Source organism: Falco naumanni, chromosome 9 (assembly GCF_017639655.2).
Source record: "Falco naumanni isolate bFalNau1 chromosome 9, bFalNau1.pat, whole genome shotgun sequence".
Classification (NCBI taxonomy): Eukaryota; Metazoa; Chordata; class Aves; order Falconiformes; family Falconidae; genus Falco; species Falco naumanni.
In genome coordinates, this window is record NC_054062.1 from 10022566 (window position 1) to 10042200 (window position 19635).

A 19635-nucleotide genomic window follows, 5' to 3' on the forward strand; every position below is an offset into this window, starting at 1 on the left:
TCTCCACATTCTCAACCTCTGACTTCCTAACACTACTACAGATGGTGGATCAATAAACAATTAGAATTGATCAATAAATAATAAAACATAACCCACTGCTTACCTTTGATGTACCAGGGCCCCTAACTGGTTACCTACTGTGGCAGAGAGAGAAAAAAGGGAAAAAAATCAAAGCATTAGCACGGATAAACTAACTTCATCCCTACAGAAAGAGTTCTTACCATTTCATCAAAAAAGAAAGAAAAGCAAAACAGTAATTTAGGTTCAGTGGCTGAAATGAATGCATTATGTGGTACAAAACAGGAGGGGATTTCTTGATCAACACACACCATAACCCAGTGTCCAGCTGAACACAGGATAGGGAATTGATCTGCGTCTCCCCATGCTGAGAGTTATGGGAGAAAATCCTGCCTGCCCAAATCCAAATCCCTGCAACTAACCTCCCCTCCTCCCAAATTAATCCCAAAGTAGTAAAAAAAAGAAATAATAAAAAAAGAGGGCGGGGGGGGGGAGAGAGAAATTTTAAGCAGACTGGTATGTATTAAAAAAACCCAAAATAAAAGCTGAGCATACTCAGATTTAGTCTAGGCAAAAAGCATTAAAGACCGCTTGCACATACTTCTCTCTGTCTCTCTTATCTGTGCTCCATGGAGCCCACTTACACGGAGACCTGTTAAAGGAATAGGTCTGTTAAGTAACCTTGTGGCACCCAAACAGTATTTTTTAAAAAAACGCAACACATTTTACTGAATGCACACATTCCAGGCATATCTGTGATGTTAGCTGGTGGTCCATTTATGATTAGCAGCAGTTATCTCCCCATCTGACAACTCTCAAACAGATTTCTCCCCCCTCCCTCCCACCCCCAACAGATTAGATCTTTCTTCAAAACGTTAATGGGGAAAATATCATTAGACCAACTCATGCAAAGTGGGAACACATGCCCTGCTGGGCTTCCTACTGGACTTTGCCTGCAGCAAACCAGCTAAAAACCAGACCATTTGGTCCTAACAACCAGTTGAAAGATTATATTGCATGCCTGGAGGGCACAAGTAGCAAAACAAATGAAACCGGCCAACATGTGAGCTGTGATAATAAAGATGCTGTTTCAAACTACCTTGCAGCAACCTGCACATTCTTTGACCTGAAAAAATTGGCAATCAGCTGGCAGGGTTAGAAAGCGGATGCATCCCACACTCTCTAGATCCGGTAGAAAAATGCATAAAGTTTGTGGCCAAACACTTTACTCAAATAAAATAGACTAAGAGAGTCAATACTGTATTTCTGCTGCGGGTCAATACCTTCGTAACAGTTTGGGACCAAAATATTGACAGCGTATGTATTTTATTACTCTCCCCAGCTCAGTGGGAAGACAACTGCTGCGTTATTGACTCTATTAGATTTGTCTTTGCATATTCTCACGATGAATATAAAAAGATCTAATTTGATAACTATCAATACAGCAGCTGAAAAAGGTGGGTGATGTAATGGGGAGTATTTGCTTTACCTGATAAGCTACTACTGCAGAGCTGAGCTAATACCACCAAATTCAGGATCTCGCCATCTTGCCCCAAACTGTGTTCTAAATATTTTTACTATATGAAACAGGTCTGGTGGCTATTGCTGGTAGTATGGGATTGCCCTTGCCACAGACCAGGCCACTCATTATCCCAAGATGCCAGAAAGAGTGGCCTTAACACTACAAGGCTGTATTTAAATATCCACTTTGCATTTCAATTCACCATAACAGCTCTCTTAGCAGTCTGTTCCACTGCAGCCGCTGCCCACAAATTATGAGACAGATACACATCCTATAATCAACTCCTGAAGTTCATGCAAGGAACAGAAGAGCTTTCATTTTGTAACACAATCCTACACTTGAAAAAGACAACTTCTTAGGGAAAAACTGCACGAGCATAAGAAGTTAAATCAGTCAGGGAAATGCTGCTTCAGACATAAGTAACATAACTTCTCCAACCCATTCCAAGTACTATTCATGGTAAGCCATTCACCACGCCAGCAGATAGCAGCCTTACTGTATATTTACTGATGCTTAATTTTTTTAAAATTAATTTGTACAATAACTTATGTGCAAGATCATTCCTTCCACATTTCACAGTTAACCTCTCCAAGAGCTGAGATATAACGCAGATGGAGAGAACTGGGAGTGATTTACTTGAAGCCAGTTATGACTTCTCTGTTTTGGGGGGGTGGGGGGAGGCAAAAAGAAATAACTTCAAGGTCCATTCCTTCTCCAGCATGCCCATTTTGCTCGTAAAGGCAGGGACTAATAGAGAGGCAGGGCTGGGGCAGACGACGCTCACTGCAATACTGAAAGCTGATGTACTGTTCCACCATCTCCCTCTTCACGCCAGGGAGGGGGCTGAACTCTGACAAGCCACGTACATATTTCCCCCTTTTACATCTATTGAGTACAATTTAACTGTAACTGCAGTCATTTCACTGCAAATAAGGAAAAATACTGAATAAAATCAGCACAATTTCCCATTAATGGCACCTGCTGGTTGGTAACACTTCACTCTGCTTTAGGCTTCACCTTAACTGAATTCTACCTAACAGACACTCAAAACAAATGCAGATATTTTTTTTCCACCCCATAAAACAGAGCAATGCCTCCCACTAAATTAATGTGCATGATGGGAATATACAATCTCATCGAGAATATATCCATGGCTAGAATAAAATCAGAATGATGTATCTCCCGGAGAGCAGTGGAACATGGATGCATTTCATACTTCTGAACAAAACTGAGATCATCATCAATTTTAGAAAGCTACAAGGAAGACATTAGTTAGCCTAATTCTTCATCATTAAATATCGCTAGGTTTTGCTTTCACTAAATGGTCAAAACCTAATAATTTTAATGTCTGCCTTCACTGCAAATCTTTATAGGCTTCCCCCTCCTCAAATGCCTTATTTAAAAAATGGTGATCTATAAAGTTGTGATTTTGAAAAACACTGGCATTTTGTGTATTCCACTAAACCTTTTGCCAAGAAATATAGACTTCTGCCCTGGTCCTACCGCTGCTACAGATGTGTCAAGGAGCATCACTACCAACTTTTTTCTGCAGTAAGACAGGGGTAAGATTTCCTTCTGCCTTCACATTGAAAACAGGTTTGAGCAGAAGACTGAAGTATTCCATACAACAGGATCATGCTGTGCTTGAGCCCCTTGGCTCTACTACAATCAAGTTTCATTGCACCAAACCGGGCCATCTTCATATCTGGATGCACCACAGAAGCAGAAGCCTGGGGAAGGCAGGGGGTGGAGAGAGGGGTGTGTGAGGCTTCTCCAATGTCTCTCATCTTTGTTTCCCCAGACTGAAAGGATGTCCCAGCCTTCAGCTGTAACACTGCTGCTTAACCCCTATACCTATCACTGGAAACTTCTTCAAAACAATACAAAACAGGGCAAAGACTGTCGTTCTGGGGATCAGTCTCTTTTCAGCAGACTAGATCCCTCCTTCCTTTGAACAAAAGATTATTTCTTTAAGGATTATTTAGCATTAAATAAACTTATTAAATTGTGCTGGTAATTAGAGGGCCCCATTAATTAGAATGGAGGCCAAGAGCAGCTGTTGGCCATTAACAAGAGGGCTGGGATCCATCCTCAGCAGCAAGCCACAAGCAAGATGCCACCAGGTCTCCCTGCAGCTCAGACCAACACCATCTCCAGTGCTCACCTTTGCTGAGAAACACCAACCACCGCAACTGGTCATATCAATGCAGACTAAGACTTCCTATGAGCTGTACAAATAAACCTGATCTCCTCCCTGCACTATAGCTATTTGCAGAATTACTTTAATGTTGTTTCCAGAATGGGGAAATAAAGAAGCCAGGGAAAAAGAGAAATAATCAGTCTCAAGCTCCATCTAAAACCAACAGGCCAGGTCACCAAGGCCAATCCTAACAGCTCTTCATTTCAGATGAAGGTTGCATTAAGAGAAGTGCAAAAGGCGCTCACACATTCTGGTTTCCAATACTATGACAAATCTATTTTTCCTGGAAATGCTCTAAAAGCAGCTGAATTTGTTTTGACCAGTGCACTGTCACCCTGTCTTAAGACCACTTCCTAAGCCGACATCAATCAGCCACACACGCTAGCAGATGTTTACAAAAATGGACAGGCAGAATTATATTTTCCTGACAAGACAGATGGTTCTCCTGTCACCTTAAATACTTCCTCTGGACCCATTTTTTTCAGGAGTATTAGGAACAGAAGTAATTTTCTAACAGCTACATGGGGATAAGGAAGCAGTGAGACCTGCACCCAGCCGTGAACACACACTATACAGAGGTAAACAATCAAAAGATTTACCACCAGATTTGTTTCCAAGCTATCCAGAGCAGCAGAATGTATCCAAACCCCCGCACTATAAAATTTCTAGAGCATGCGAAACATAAAATCACTTCTTGACAACGTCTCCAAACTGTGGTTCACAGACAAGCAGAAAATGGAGGAAAGTGTGGGCATGCAATTCCAACACCCCTTGTTTGCAGCTAACAAAATGAAAAGATCATCCAAATGGGGAGCGCTTTCCTAATTTAAGCATCCTATTAAAAGCAACATGCCATCTTCCAGATGCTTAAAGCTCAAGCTGTATTATAGACTTTTAATGCCATGGCAGCAAGAGCAGATAGCCTGAGATGACTAAGATATGGATCATAACACAAACAAACACAAAACAAAAAAGCACTTGCAGCTCCAGGATTTCCTTTGTCAGACTGCAGTTCTGTGCATGCAGTTAAAGAGCAGCACAGGAGGATTATGCGGTTAGGTGGGAAACGCATCACACAATTGTATTTCAGTACAGGACTTAGTAATGCCATTATAAATAAAACCCAAGATGACCAAAGCTGAAAGTAGTGATAAAAGCCTTGCTCCTACCCTGACAATTCCCGCTTCTTTGTGTAATTCCAGTCCTTTAAAATATTACTTCCATCATTTCTCTTCTCCTCTAAGATCTCACAGATCAGATTTTTGGGAAAGGCATTGGACTGAGTTACAAAACCTACAGATGCGTACAAACAACCCAAGGGCAAATACAGCATTGGAGCTACTTTAAAAACAGTTACAGACAAGGCTCAGTGCTGAACTACAGGTGAGCAAACACCTGTAGGTCTTTACATCAGCAGAACTGCCCATACAGAAGTCAGGAGTTCAGCCACTCTGGAAGACTTTCCCAGGAACGATACCTGCTCCATGGAGTTATCTAGCACAAGACGAGAAACCAGCAGTAATGTACATTTACAACCCAGGCTGCAACTGTATTGACATGGTTTGTGTCGACACAAACAAGGCTCAGCAAGGAATAGGGCTCACCAGTAAAAGTTTAAGTACAAAGTCTAACTTGTGCTGTCATTAAGTGCTACAACCATTTCACATGTTAAAAGTTCACAAAAAAACATCTTGTCACAAGGTCAGATTTCTCAGTTCAATCTGATGAATCAACGAAAGAAATAGGCAGGACTAATGTTATGAGTGACGAGTTCTCAGAAGCCTGCTTTCATTCTTTTTCATGTATAGCCACTTATCTAAGCTATTCAGACGCAGCTCAAAATTGTTCAGCGTTCTCCAACGCTGAACAGCCAGCATGACAGCCGAACATCTTTCCATAGAGAAACCAACACAACCCCGTAAAGCCAGGCCTCTGGCTTCTCACAGAGTGATGCTCCAGCCTAAGATATAAGGCACAGGGGCTCACCCAGATAAACCCATTCTTTCCTAAAACATCAAACCAAAGGAGCAACAACCTCTCACTCAAATAGAGCCAACACCAGAGAACAGTGGGTTGTGGCATGTGTTCAGAAAACAGTAATGTTAGCAAGCCAGAGGCTCCACATGAAAGAAACTTCACCCTGTGCTCCAGCACATTTTTTCAGAATGAGAAGCAGACCTGCAGTATTTTCAGCCTTTGTATCAGACAGAAAAAGTTAGTTTCAACATGAAGTGCTAGGCAGCAGCTTTGCTTATCTCCTCAGTACTGCTGAGCATATCTGTGGGGGAGAGAATCACCCTGCAGGGCCACCTGTGGCAGTCAAAATACAAGAGGAAATAGGAAGACAGAGCCATGGGTGTTTTTCTTTTTTTAATAACCAACTACAGGAAAAGGTAAGCTCTGTGCATCTATACAGCAGCAGATATACAGTTTAAACACTTCTTGTAACAGTGCACGTTATATTTGTAAAAAAGAAAACACCTGGTCTAACATTTTTGTGGTTCCCACCAAATATAAGAAACTAATAACTTATTTTAAAATTGTAATGCTTCATACAATATTAACTCATTACCGTTACCAGATATGGTCCACCCAGTAGATTATTCTTTGGCTGTGGCCAATGTTAAATGCTTCAGAAATTTAAAAATTCTCTAAGAATAATTATGAAAAAAGCTAAGCCCTATACAGGAAGTTTCCGTCCAACTTGTATCAAAACCTTTTCTCCTTAAAATTCATGTACAACGCAGTCAGAACTCTTGACAGCAACTCAACTACTGTGCTGTGACCACTGCTACGCATGGAAAAGAGCACATGTAATACTGTCCCTATACACTGCCCACTATCAGAAAATAAGGGTCAGGGAAGAACAGCTTTACTATGTGTATCTGGTACTCTACACATGGGCTCCAGCGTGGCTCCAACAAGCACATCCTCCTCCCTCCCTTCCCCAGCTACCATAGAACAAGATTTAAATTAACAGAGTTCATTTGCTAATTCCAAAGGTTCATGAGCTAAGATAGAATTGCTTCACATTAATAATACTAATGCCTAGGGAGCCTTGTGCTATCTAGATAAAACAGCACCAGTAATCTTGTATAAAACTTCTAACCACAGAAAGATGCGTTGATTTCTGTCCTTAAAGCAGACAACTGTCTCCATAGATGAATTTCAGGAGTGGAATTCACAAGACTAATTATAGCCAGCTTACCTCCATCATCCAGGGGCCGTTTCTGCACTCCATAACCGTAGACGGACGGGTCCACAAGTGTTGTAGAATTATTCAAGTGAGGAATATCTCCAATTTTAGCAGCAATCTGTAAAAACAGGGGATAAAAGTATGATTAGCATACCTGAAGTTTCATCCACCACAGCCAAATACTCTTTCTTCCAGTAAGGCACTTACTCCAGTCCAGTCTTCTCTCAGCTACTTACTATATAGGTGGCTTTACAACAGTTCCAAGACAGCAGTGCTTCATTTGTAAAGGAAACAATTTTCTGCTTGCTTTTAATATTTGTTTATTTAGGATCATATTCACCAGTTCTTCCAGACCATAAGTAGGTATTTACTCCCTGGAATGCTATATCCAGGTTTGTTCACTCAATGGACAGCTGACATGCTAAATCTTGCAAAGGAGAGCTCAAACCAGCTCATCAACTTTGTCCTGGAGAAGCTGACACCACCATAGCCGTATAGGGGAACACGTGCTGCCTCCTGCATCCGTGCATATCCAGATACACAGAAATGCATACTTGCCCATCAGTGGGGGAGCAGAGGGAAAAGAATGTGAAAATACACAGCACAAGGGCAGGTTTGGGAACTCCTTGTCAAAAGAGACTGGATCACTCTGCATTTACTGTATGAAGAATAAACCAGTGGGCAAACTATTCATCCCGATTTAGTTTTGATTTCCTGCAGCGGTCAATACAGCATGAACGTGATTAACACTGCCTGTGTCTCTGCTTCTATCCCTTACGGAAGGGTAAGTGCCATTCCCTGCCAAGCCAGGATGCAAGGAGGATACTTACAGAAAAGAGGAGACAGTCAGGTATCACAGTAAGGTAAGCAAAGAAACTAGGTGAGACACCCCTAAACATCACTTAATCGAATCGAAAAGTTAAGCTCGTCTCAAATGACACTTGGGAGACATCTATACAGATGGATGCCAGAGGCAAGCTTTTCACCCGCTCTCCAAGCTAACTGATGTAAGGCCACTCTAGGAACACAGAGGTGCATTACTTCGGTGCTGCACCTGAGTTAAAACACACTCAGGGACAGGCAAACTGCAGTCTCACAGCACCCCTTGCCTACATGAAGTATTTTGCTGTAATAAGCAAGTGCAGAACAAAGTAGTTACAGAACAAATATAAAGCACAGTGAATACTACAGCGTTTTGCTTCCTTTTCCAGGAAAAAGAAAATCATTAAATAGGATCTTTACTAGTAGTCTGATGTCGCTCTATTGTAGCTGGGATTTCACCAGAAAATAAGCAACAAGAACAGATGAAAAAGCATTTTACACAGGTATGTTTTAAATGAAGACAAGGGCAAATGACAAATGTAACTAAAACTGTTTCTAAAATTTGAGTTTTACTGCAACAGAAAGACACCTACAGTAACTCTGGCTGTTGACACTATCAGCTGCTGCAGTAGAATAAACAACTGCCCAAGATTCAGAACCACAGGGTACTGAAAAAAAGCTATTTGAAATAATCTTGAAAGATTGAGGGCACTGCTTTTAGGAAAAGAATAGAAAACATTCTCTTCAATGCCTTGCTCCAAGCTCCATGGGCTCCAAGTTTTGACCATTTTCTTCTCATAGTCCATTCTGTCCTGTCCTCTTTTAGAAAGTCAACAACTTCATTGTGCCAGAAATGCCAGGAAAGTATTAATAAAGTCTTCCTGCAGGACCAGCACAGTGACCACGTAGCAAAGCTTTGATGACAAGCACCTTGTACATCAGCATCTCCGAAAACTAATAAGCCCATAGAAGTCTGATTCTGAAAGCTTTAACACACTTGTCCACTCCACGCTAGGGAGTGCCAGGCGATGCCCTGCTTTTCTGTTGAATGCTGTACTGCATTCGTGGTTCCCGCTCTTCGCCCACACGCTTTCCCCTTACGTTTGGGATGCAGAGGATCTTAATGAAGGTACAAAGACCATAGATATTTCCTGACTACTTCAAAGCTGAAAAATACATTTTTGAACAATCTATTAGCTTTCACATAACGTACAACATACGCCGAAAGGAACAGTATCAGGTATAACATACCCTGGCATGCTTTGTTGGAACGTTTGATTTTAACATGCCCTTCATGAACTCTCTTTCTGTTAGTAGTTATTTACCTGAAAAAAATATCTCTAAGTTGTAGAAACTGCTAGCTGATAGTCTGGAGCTGAAATCACACACCACACACTCAAGGGAAAGAAAAAAAAATCGTCTGTAGATAGCAGAAGCTGGCCTACAAAAGGAAGCTAGCATAAAGTACAAAGGTGTGCACGAACAGAGCGCTGGCACTAAGGCTGTTCGCTCCTAGAGTGGGAGAGCTTTGCAAACCCCTACTTGTGCTTAGCACAATTATTGCCCTTTGGTGGCAATTTTCCATTTGTTATGGCACAGAACCCTCCAAGTAAAGGGCAAAATAAGAATGTCAAAGCAATTTTTACATTATCAGCTTTTGGGATATTTTCTTTTTTTCCCCCCTTTTATTTAAACTTGCACCCTTATCTCTAAAGCCTCCCAGCTGCCACTGGATTATAGGCAGACCAAACGCCAACTCACAACAGCGGGAAAAAATACTCTGCAAAATTAAGAGTTCAGCTTTAAAAGTACATTTAGCAGTCAGAATACATTTTAACTTATGTTCAATTTAAAATGTGAACCTCAGGTTTTACTACAGGTTCAGCAGGGAGATAAGCATAAATGTTAGAACATAGCAAAAGTAAGCAGACCTAGTCCTTATCTGACTAAATGACCTTGAATAATGTACTGCTAGCCACTGCTTTTGTCCCGCTGTATGTCAGTTACTTTTTTTTTCCCTCCTAAACCAAACACATCCATTTTACTAAGCTCTGAAATATACTGGAAAAAGGCATCACTACCACAGAACTGTTTATGCACCTAATCTCCCTAAAATAAAGCTCTCCCAACAAATACTTTAAATGATACAGCACAAACCTGAACTATAAATAGTAATGGTAAAGCCAAGAAAACCAAAATTGTATAGGTATATTTTCCTATACCTTGCACTTCTGCCCTCCTGTACCTTTAACATTCTTCAAAAATGGTGTAATACAAACCCATTTTTAAACATGAAGCTTCTTTGCTAGGCACAGCAAGATTCAAACACCAATATCCCCAGAATTCAGCTTTCAAGAGAAAGGGCCTAGCTTCTGAGAAGAATCTCCATGCTGTCTGGCAAAAGAACAGCAACTGGTAAAATCACCAGTTCTAGGTATTAGCAGGATAGAAAACAGCAAGCTGCTGTCACCTGACCCTTCAGACAATTATAGGGCTTCTGCTATTCTTCCCATTTGTGGAGCAGAATACTCCAGAGTTGGCGTGACAAACATTTCCCCGGAGCTCTGCAGGAAGGAGCAAAACCATTCACAACTCCATTGCACAGGTGGTCTTCCTAAATACTAGAGTAACTGCAAAGCCCTAAATCTATTTGAGGATGATCTGAAAAAGTACTCTGCAAGGGGATAAAGATAAGTTAGTCTAAGACCCCTCCATCCTCATGGAAATTAGAAGTTAGCACCAGATAATAGAAAGGGATTTTAAACATACAGCCTGTTGACTCTGAGTAAGTCTCAGGATATTCATCCACTTTCAAGGTACCCAAGATGGCATGCTACAGGCTTACCAAGCCACAGCCTCTCCTCTTTGTAGTGTTTCCAGAAATCCAGATTCAGACAGCATATACGGCAGGTTACAAGAATAGCAGCACATGTAAGGAAAAGGAACCACTAAGTGCTGCAGAGTTGTACTGAAAGCAAGCCTGCCAAGGAGAGCAGGAGAGGGTAAGGACCAAGCAAGACACTGTTTTGTCAATAAGACTCAAGGACAGTCTGACAGAAACCCACTTTTGTCCAAAGTACAGGCAGCTCTGCTTATTTTCTAATCTCATTGCTCAAAAGGGGAGCTAACATCCTCTTTCACTCACCACCATCCAAAACGCCACAGAAAAGCCATGCGGCCTAGAAGCAGCCAGCCAGCCAGATCAGTCATGACCTACGATCTGTAAACTAATCCACTCGCTTGAGGTATGATGCAGAAGAGGCAGGACAGACCATCTCAAAGCCCCAGCATTTACGTGAAAAAGTAATTTTTCCTCCATCTCAAATATTTAAGAGCCCACAAAAGACCCAAGCAAGTCCAGCACAAGCATTGAAATCAATGTACAAGTAATTTCTTTCCAAGGTATTCCAGATTTCTTACTCACATCCCAGTGACTTTGAGGAATGCAGTTACTTTGGTCAGAAAAATCTTCCCTGTCCTCAATTATTTAGTTACTAATAACTAAGCATTGGATTCCACAGCACAATTTTAGTATTATGGCTCTCATGAGAACTAAACTTAAGACTAGTAAACAAATTTACTAAGCATAAGATTAAGTTTTGAAAGAGTTCAAGCATCAAGCCAGGGATGCCATACCAACCCACGAAGCAGAATTTTTTCTCCTCTGCTCCCTCATACCCTTAAAGCAAAAGTAATACTCAGAAAAGACTACAACATTGGCCAGAAACAGTACAAAAGCTGACATCTACGTACCAGATCCATACAGACCAGGCAAACACAACATTACACACACTCGGTGAAAGCTCTGCCATCACCTGCAGTGAAGTGTTTGGTGTAACTGTGTTTACATCCCATCTGATTCTCAGTCAGGAAGTTCCATCACAGATTGCTTGGGTGGTGAGGTAAATATCCATCCCCTGAGCAATTAAGACCACCTTCATTCACATTTGGCAACGTCATTAGTGACAATTTAGTCCTGCCATTTTGTGCAGGAGAAGACTACCTAGTCTCTTACAAAGCCTCTACGGAACTAGATTAAATCAAGTACTTTTTTTTTTTTTTTTTTGGGGGGGGAATGTTTTAGCACTTGCCAACAATTCTTTTCATCCCACGAACATTAATGGAAAAAAAAAAAATCACATTTTCAACAGGGAGCATACAACTCATTGCACAAAAATGTAGGCCACTGTGCTCCCATGAACATGTGCACAGCACGTATTTCTTGTATCCAGTGTAAAAAGATAGCAGGAAGGTTGCTACGCTGCAGCGCTTGACATAAAGTTGGCAACTTGAAAGATTTTGAAATCTTCCAGTTTAGACTAACTCAAGCCATAGGTTCACAGAAATCAAACATATGCTTTCAAGTATAATGAACAATAAGGGCAGCAAAACTGGAGCACAGCTAGGTTACAGAATTACTTAATATTCCATCTCCTTTACACAAGGGTTAGGGGGCTTCACAGATTCATCCTACAAACATGATGACAGCAACCACACAACACTGACTCCGATCCATTTGCAGTTAGCACTATGTTTTAGCCTAATGCCACTCGAGGCACCCCACTTTCACATTTAACCTGTTACACCAAGCAGATTGAGTGGTATACACCATTGCACTTCCAACACACTCACAAATAATTTCAACAAGCCTAACTTAGCAACAAATAATTATCTGCTTCTACATAAACAGGTTATTCAAAGATTGTTCAACTACTAGCAGGTGATATCAGATATTCAACAAGACATTTTTGCAATGCGAGGCCTTCAGTAACAGAGGACCAGGTCAAGACAAACACAGCTGTAACATCTCTCAATTTAACTGCATCAAGTAGATAACCCTGGGCTAACAGCAAAGCTTTCAGACATCACATACTGCCAAGGCCACAGTGCTTTGTTAGCCGCTGAAAAAAGTGACGCATAGCCTCATTCAGGAGGCAGCTAACACGCAACCTGCCTGCTGCAATACTTATGGTGAGAAAGAAATCAATGACAGAAGAGTAGGCTAGCTTGTGATCTCCTCTGGAAAGGTGCCGGGTGTTCATCTAGAACATTGAGCACCTCTGTACGGGTCGCTGAAGACTGTACAGAAGGTGGACTTGCTGCCGTACTGATTCACAAGTGAGCCATGAGCGATGGTAAGCCACTTAAGATCCATTAGAGCAATTGCTTGAAAGGTCTTAGGGTCCAGCTTAGTTTCTTCAGAAGTTTCTCAGTGAAATGAGAAAAGGGAGTCTGGGCAACAGAAGGAGATTCCTCCCACCTGGCCTGTAACATTGGAAAGAATACAGTCAGGGTCTCTAAGTGCCATTTGGGCAGTGGTCCTGGTATTTAGCTGTATCACGTCTTGTTAAGGTGCAGTTACTAACCATGAGTAACGTGCAATCTGTTCAGAGATGGAATAAACACCTGCAACAGACACGTAATGAGAGGTGTGATGAACAGTCACAAAACCCGCACCGTGAGCAGCAGCTTCTTGTTTCTGGAGCCACTTTCCACTAAACCGAGGAGCGCACAGACACTTGCGATATCCCGTACTGAAGAGAGGAGTGTCGATTTCTGCAGGTGTGGGCACCTTCACCACAAGTTTCCATTTTAGCATTGTGCAAGCACTGAGATTCCCTTGGGAAGCACTCCCCTCTCTCTCCCCTTCCCAGGAGGGAATGCAAAGCTCTCCCTCTACCAGGGCTTCTATTGATTAGCCTAAAGCGCAATTAAGGCCTCATTTAAAAAAACCGAATATTGGCTCACACCCACCCACTGCAAAGTGCAAGACGACAGCTTGGCGGCCGAGAGCCCCCACAGGCTGCAGACCGCCCCCTTCCCCGCAGCGCAGCGCTTCTGCCGTGTCACAGGCCCCGGCCGCGACCCGCGCCGGCGGGGGCTGTCAGAGGGCCCCGCAGCCCCCCGCCCCGCCCCTCTCCCCGCCGGGGACTGCCCCGGGGCTCCTCAGAGAGGCCCGCCGGCTCCGGCCTCCCGAGAGAGGGGCCGCCGGGCCGCGGCCCAGCCCCTCACGGCGGCTCCGCGCCCCGCCTCAGCCCCGCGGCCTAGCGGCGCCCCGCGGCCTCCACCCGCCCCCGACCCGTCAGCCGGCGCCTACCTGCCGGACCCGGTGCAGAGCGTCGACGAACCCCTCGGGCTTGATCCCCACGGGCGCTGCGCTCTGCCCCTGCGCCAGCTCCGCCATGACACGCGCCCCGCGCCCGCCCGCCGCCGCGCCGTCCCGCCGCTCCGCCCGGGGACCCGCACCCGGAAAGGGAAAGAGCCCCCCGCTTCCGCCGGAAGTGGGATGGGGGGGCGGGGGCGCCGTGGCGGGGCGGGGCGGGGCCGGGGGGCTCGCGCCGGACGTCACGGCCGCTCGCGTGCCGGCGGGGGAGTCCCTGCCCCGCCCCGCGGGACCCCCCGGCCCGCTGCCCCCCACAGCGCCCCACGGGGCTCAGCTCCTTGTCCCCCCCGGCCCCCATCAGCCCCACCCCTGTGCCCCCCCGCTGCCCCCCGGACCCCGCCTGACCCTGCCAGGTTGTCCCCTCGGGGTGGGCCACCCTGTTCCCTGCCCGTGCCGTCCCATCCCTGCCTATGCCACACTGTCCCTCGCCCGTGCCATGCTGTCCCTGCCTATGCCACACTGTCCCTCGCCCGTGCCATGCTGTCCCTGCCCATGCCACCTTGTCCCTTGCCTGTGCAACCCCATCCCTTGCCCGTGCCATCCCATCCCTGCCTGTGCCATGCTGTCCCTGCGCGTGCCACTTGTCTCTTGCCTGTGCCATGCCGTCCCTGCCCATGCCTTCCCATCCCTGCCCGTGCCATCCCATCTCTTGCCCGTGCCACCCTGTCCCTTGGCCGTGCCATCCCTTCCCTGCCCGTGCCACTCTGAACCTTGCCCATGCCATCCCATCCCATCCCTGCCCGTGCCATCCCATCCCTCCCCGTGCCATCCCATCCCTGCTGTGCCACCTCGTGCCACCCTGTCCCTTGCCCGTGCCATCCCTTCCCTGCCCGTGCCATCCCATCCCTCCCTGTGCCATCCCATCCCTGCTGTGCCACCCCGTGCCACCCTGCCCCTTGCCCCTGCTGTGGTGGTGGCTGCAGCAGTGCCCTGCCAGTGGTCCCATTTGGCACCCCCTGCGGATGCCCCCTGCGCCCCCCCCCTGCCCGTCCCCCCACCTGCACTGGTGCACCCGAATGGGCCACCCGCGCAGTGCTTGTGACACTTTTGCGGGAGCTGCGGGCCATGGGGTGCCAGCACGTCCCGAGGAGCTCTGCCCTGCCGCTCAGAGCCGTGCTCTGCAGAGAGCTGGAGGTGCCGGGGCACCCCCAATCCCCGGGTCGGACCCCCGAGGCCACAGCGCTGCCACCGGGAGGCTGGGGCTGACGCCAGGACCAGTTAGTCGATCGATGCTAAACACATGCAAAAGCCCGGGATGTCTGGGCACTGGCGGTCTTTTTGGGGGTGTCCCAGGAGGGCTGCCACCCCCTCGCCGCCCTAGCCCAGCCCCTCTCATGTGGGGGTGCCCAGCTGCACAGGCTGGAGCATGCGTGAGTCCTCCAGGGTCGATGGGGCACGGCTTATGGCACGGAGCAGGGACACAGGGCAGCGGGTGTCAGCTCTGCCGGCTGCTGGGTCCCCAGAGCAAGGAGGGGGGCAGCGGTGGGACCCCAGGTCTGGCAAACAACCCCCACAGCCTGGCCACACAGGGGGGCTTGACTTAACCCCCCGATGCAATGCAGGTGCGTGAAGGGGTGGGAGATGCTGCCTCGGGCATGGCTGGCTCTGAGCGCCAAGCCTGGAACTGGCAATGTTCCACCCAGCCCAGACCCCGTTTCCCAAAGCCACTGAGTATTAAATTTGGAATTCAAACCGCGGCCCAAGCTGCGCTGTGCTCCTCCTCAGCTGCTCTTGCTCTTTCCAGTTTTATGCATCTCATTCGCGCCTACGTGAGTAGGCAGGAATCGCTGGGGCCGACGGAATTGTCTGGTGGCTTTCCAAGAGCAGGGAGCGCGCGGCTTCACCAGGATGCTCAGTCCGCTGCCCATCGCCTGCGGTGTGCCCGGGGGCTTGCTGACCACCAGCCTCTCCCCTTTCAGAAGTCGGGATCGTTTCCTTAAGCGAAAGGCCCGTTTACTTTAGGAGACAGAACACAGCCCGTGGGGAAGGGTTTGGGATGACCTGTGTCACCGCAGCCACCCCATCATCTTCCGACCACGGTGGGGGCAACTCCCCTAGCCGTGCCCAGGGCTCTGCTGCTTCCTCTTGGAAACAGCCCGGAGACTTGGCTGCCTTCGGGGACTTTTTCCCCTCTGGGAAGACCAACAGGCTCAGCACCAGCCTTTCCCCAGGCAGGTGCTGGTGGGGGGATCACCCCGACAGTCCCCCCCCCCGCTCTCATGGGTGCCCTGCCCTGGGCGGCACGCGCCCTGCAACCCCCTGGCTAATGCCAGCAGGAACACAAAGGTGACCAAACCTGAACTCTAAGAGCCCTGGCGCTGGGATGCCGTAGCCTCTGCTGCCAGACCCAGCGTGACGCTGGGGGCTGCGAGAGCCAAGTTTTGGAGGTCTCAAGCCCTGGCAAGAGATGGAGGAGCCTCCTCAGCACCGGGCAGGATGGGGGCCGAGGGACCAGGCTGCTGGGAGGGTGACGGCAAGCCCCGGTGCTGGCCAGGCAGGGATGGCCAGGAGGGAGCCGAGCGAGAAGAAGACATCAGGCAGCAATTGAAAAGATGGAAATTACAGGCCTTAAACACTTCCAGAAACAAATTTCTGATGTAAATCTTCCCTTTGAGGGAAAAAAAAAAAAAGGAGTGATTCTACGCCTCCATCACCCGCCTCCCCCCCGCCCGAGACACACACACCTTCACACACACACACGCTGAAATTAGTTGTGACAGCTGAAATTCTCCTCTTGTCGGACGCCGTTTGACAGGGTACTTAAAAAAGGAGGAGGGAAAAAAAAAAAAAGAAGAAAAGGGAAAGTGGTTTGGTGTTGCATGGGGGAGGCGGAGGGGGGTGATAGGGTGGGGGGTTTCAAGTGATACAAGGCGCATAATTCAGGCTTCTTGGATTGCAAAAGCTTCTCTTACCTAAAGGGCCTGCTGCCTTTATTTTTATCCAAATGGCTCAATTACTGCAAAGCCCCACAGAGAAAATTATGGATGTTTGCCTCTATTTTTCTCCCCTTGTCTCGACAACTGTAGATATTTTGTTTTCCTTCTTTCCATCTCCCTTTTTTTTTTTTTCCTCTCCCCCCCCCCCGCCTTTGGTGGGGGTGGGGGGTGGGGGGTGGAAGGTGGCCAGGAACCAGGGTGGGGGATGGATGGGGAGATGTGGGGAACCTGGGGCGAGGGACGGGGCGCTGGCACACAGTGGCCCTGCCACTGTCACACAACTTGGACCTCCCTCTGTCTCCCCCTCGTCACCTTGCACCTTTGGCTCCTCGCATCCCCCTCATCCCTGCATCTCCCACCCTTCTTCCTTCCTCCAGCCCTCTGTCCCTCTCTTCTCCCCCACCTCCCTCCTCTCCTTCCCCCTGCTCTCCTCCCCATCACCCCCTCCCTGTGCCTCTCAAAGCCACCATAATAGCAGCTTGTTTGGCACTTCACTTGGTCTCTATGAGAAAATTCCCCCCTCTCCCTCTTTTTGCCTTCGTTATTTCCAAACCCTGCAATAGCTCCTTTGCTCAGGGCTGCGGGAAGTGCCCATTTTTCAACATTTTTCTTTGGCTTATGTTTGTCATCCTCTGAATTACCGCACCGGGGAGTCCAGTCAGCCCAACACTGGGCCCTGCTATTCACGCCTCTCCTGCTCCTTGAGATCATGTAGGGAGAAATTAGTTATTTATTTCAAGCACCACTGCAATGCACTTCCCCACAGAAGTGTTTGTTTTGATCCCCCGCTGGAAAAGAAGGCTCCGCAGGGAGCACTGGCACAGCAGCAGTGCTGGGGGTGAGCATGGGGACCCCCAGTGAACATGTGGCTCAGGAGAGGGGTCCCTACCATGCCAAGATGCTTCCCCGAGGCTCCTCCTGGAGCAGGTGGTCTCTGCAGATCCTGAGATCCAGATGATGTTGTCCCATCAGGAAGCCTGGCTGTCCATGGTTTTATCCCTAGGTCAGACACCATGGTGAGATGGATCCCAAGACTGCGTGGTGCCGGGGGAGCATCCCACCCCAAGGTGGCCATGACTACACCAGGAGTGCAACCCAAGCAAAGTGCTGAAACTTTGGGCAGATTTGGTGGCTGAAGAAAGAAACTCTGCTGCGGCACAGCCCACGGTCACCAGCCCCGGCCCCCAGCCCTGCTCACCGGCTGCTGCCCTGCCCACCCTGTCTCCCTTTGCCAGCCGCTCCTTTGGGCAAGGGCAGCGCAGACTGGGAAACACTCGCCAGCTCAGGGCTCATCCCAGATGGTGGGAGACGGGAAAGATGTTGCCTGTCCTTGGAGGTCATAACCCACCTCCCTGTGCCAACGTCAGGGGTCAGCGAGTCCCATTGCCAAGCCCACTGGTGCCGCTGCAGAGCAGCTGGCATCGCTGCAGCTCCACGAGCCCTTCTTGCGGAGACACCACGGGCGGCACCGGCTGCGGCAGGCTGCTGGGGAAGGGGCCCAGGGAGCCACAGCTTTAAAGAAAGAAGAGGAGCGGTGGGAGGAAGAAAACGCAAGATTGGCCCAGTGGGTAGACCTGCTATTTAAGTGCAGTTCAGAAGCAAGCGGGAGGAATTACAGGAGAAATGATAGTACCCTGACAGCTGCCATTTCCCACCGCCAGTCTCCCCTAATGGAGTCCTAATGTAGTGGTGGGCTCTTCGCTGACAGCCCAGCCCGAGACAGGGCTCGTCTTTGTGCTTGTGACAGATGGGACAGTCCGGCAACAAACCTGTAATCCTCTGATTTCTGCCGGTGCTGGCTCAGCTTAACCCCTTCTTCCCCCGGGTCCTACTTGCCACCCAGGCGTGTGGCCAGCCTGGGGTCTGACCTGCCTGTGGGGTCCCCCATTGACCTGCTGCGGTGTGCTGGGTCTGGCAGCAAAGCCAGGCACTGGGAAGAGGAGGCAGTTGCCTGCAGCTCCCTCTGCGTTGCTGGCCTGCTGCTGGCTAGGGCAGCACAGCAGAGGCTCAGCCCAGCCACCAAACCCGGGCAGGCAAGAGCACATCTGCTTGCGGGAAGGGCAAAAAGCCGGACCCTGCTCTGGCCAGGTTCCCCGTGCTGCTCTGCCCCGTGACATTTGAGCAGGCAGGTGAGCACAGGCAGGTGAGCGTGGGCAGGTGTGCTCTGCGGCACGGTGCTCGCCAGGATGGCTCTGGGCTGCCTGCCCAGCACAGCGCCCACTGGGAACCTCCTGCTACCGCTGGCTGCTGCCTCTGGCACTCATCCTCCTTGCCTGCCTCAAATTAGCCCCAAACCAGGGTAAGATTAGGCAGTTTCGAGCTAAAAGGTGTGACAGTTCCTCCTCAAAACCAGGCTGCCTCGTCTACATGCAGCTCCGGTCCTGCTCCCCAGGATGTCGGGGGTGGCAGCAGGAAAAGCTGCCAGAGTTTTTCTGCAGAAAAATAAATGCAGCTACTCCATGCACTTGCCTGTCTGCTGGGGGGAAGCCAGGCGTGCTGGGGGACCCTCTGCAGCAGAGGGATGCTCTTTGCCCCTGGGATGCAAAAGGGGAGATTAACCACATGCTGATCTCCCCCATCCCAAAGGGACCAAAATATCCCTGGGGAGGGGTTTTTGGATGCCTCTTTGTTAGGCAAAGGTCCAAGCCCCTGTGCCTCCTTCCCAGCATAGAGCATCTCTCATTTCCACGCTATCTGCCCTCCGACACACATCTGGGTCTCCATCCCCTCCTGTGAAACCCACCGGCATCCTTCCAACTGCAAGGGACCTCTCTCCCA

At 48.3% G+C, this 19635-nt stretch overlaps 1 protein-coding gene across 5 annotated transcripts in view; it reads right to left on the bottom strand.

Moving 5' to 3' along the window:
- FUBP3 (far upstream element binding protein 3) overlaps nt 1-14008 on the bottom strand; it is a 41399-nt gene extending 27391 nt beyond the window's left edge. The window contains exons 1-4 of one of the 5 annotated variants that reach the window (XM_040605847.1): nt 13856-14008; nt 6949-7054; nt 620-670; nt 104-137 (exon numbers count right to left, since the gene is read on the bottom strand). In XM_040605847.1, the coding sequence (XP_040461781.1) occupies nt 104-137; nt 620-670; nt 6949-7054; nt 13856-13942 (278 nt within the window). In that variant the 5' untranslated portion in view covers nt 13943-14008. The remainder of the gene's footprint in view (nt 1-103; nt 138-619; nt 671-6948; nt 7055-13855) is intronic. The other 4 variants (XM_040605844.1, XM_040605843.1, XM_040605846.1 and 1 more) reach the window with 4 other exon arrangements.
- Nucleotides 14009-19635: the final 5627 nt, after the last annotated feature.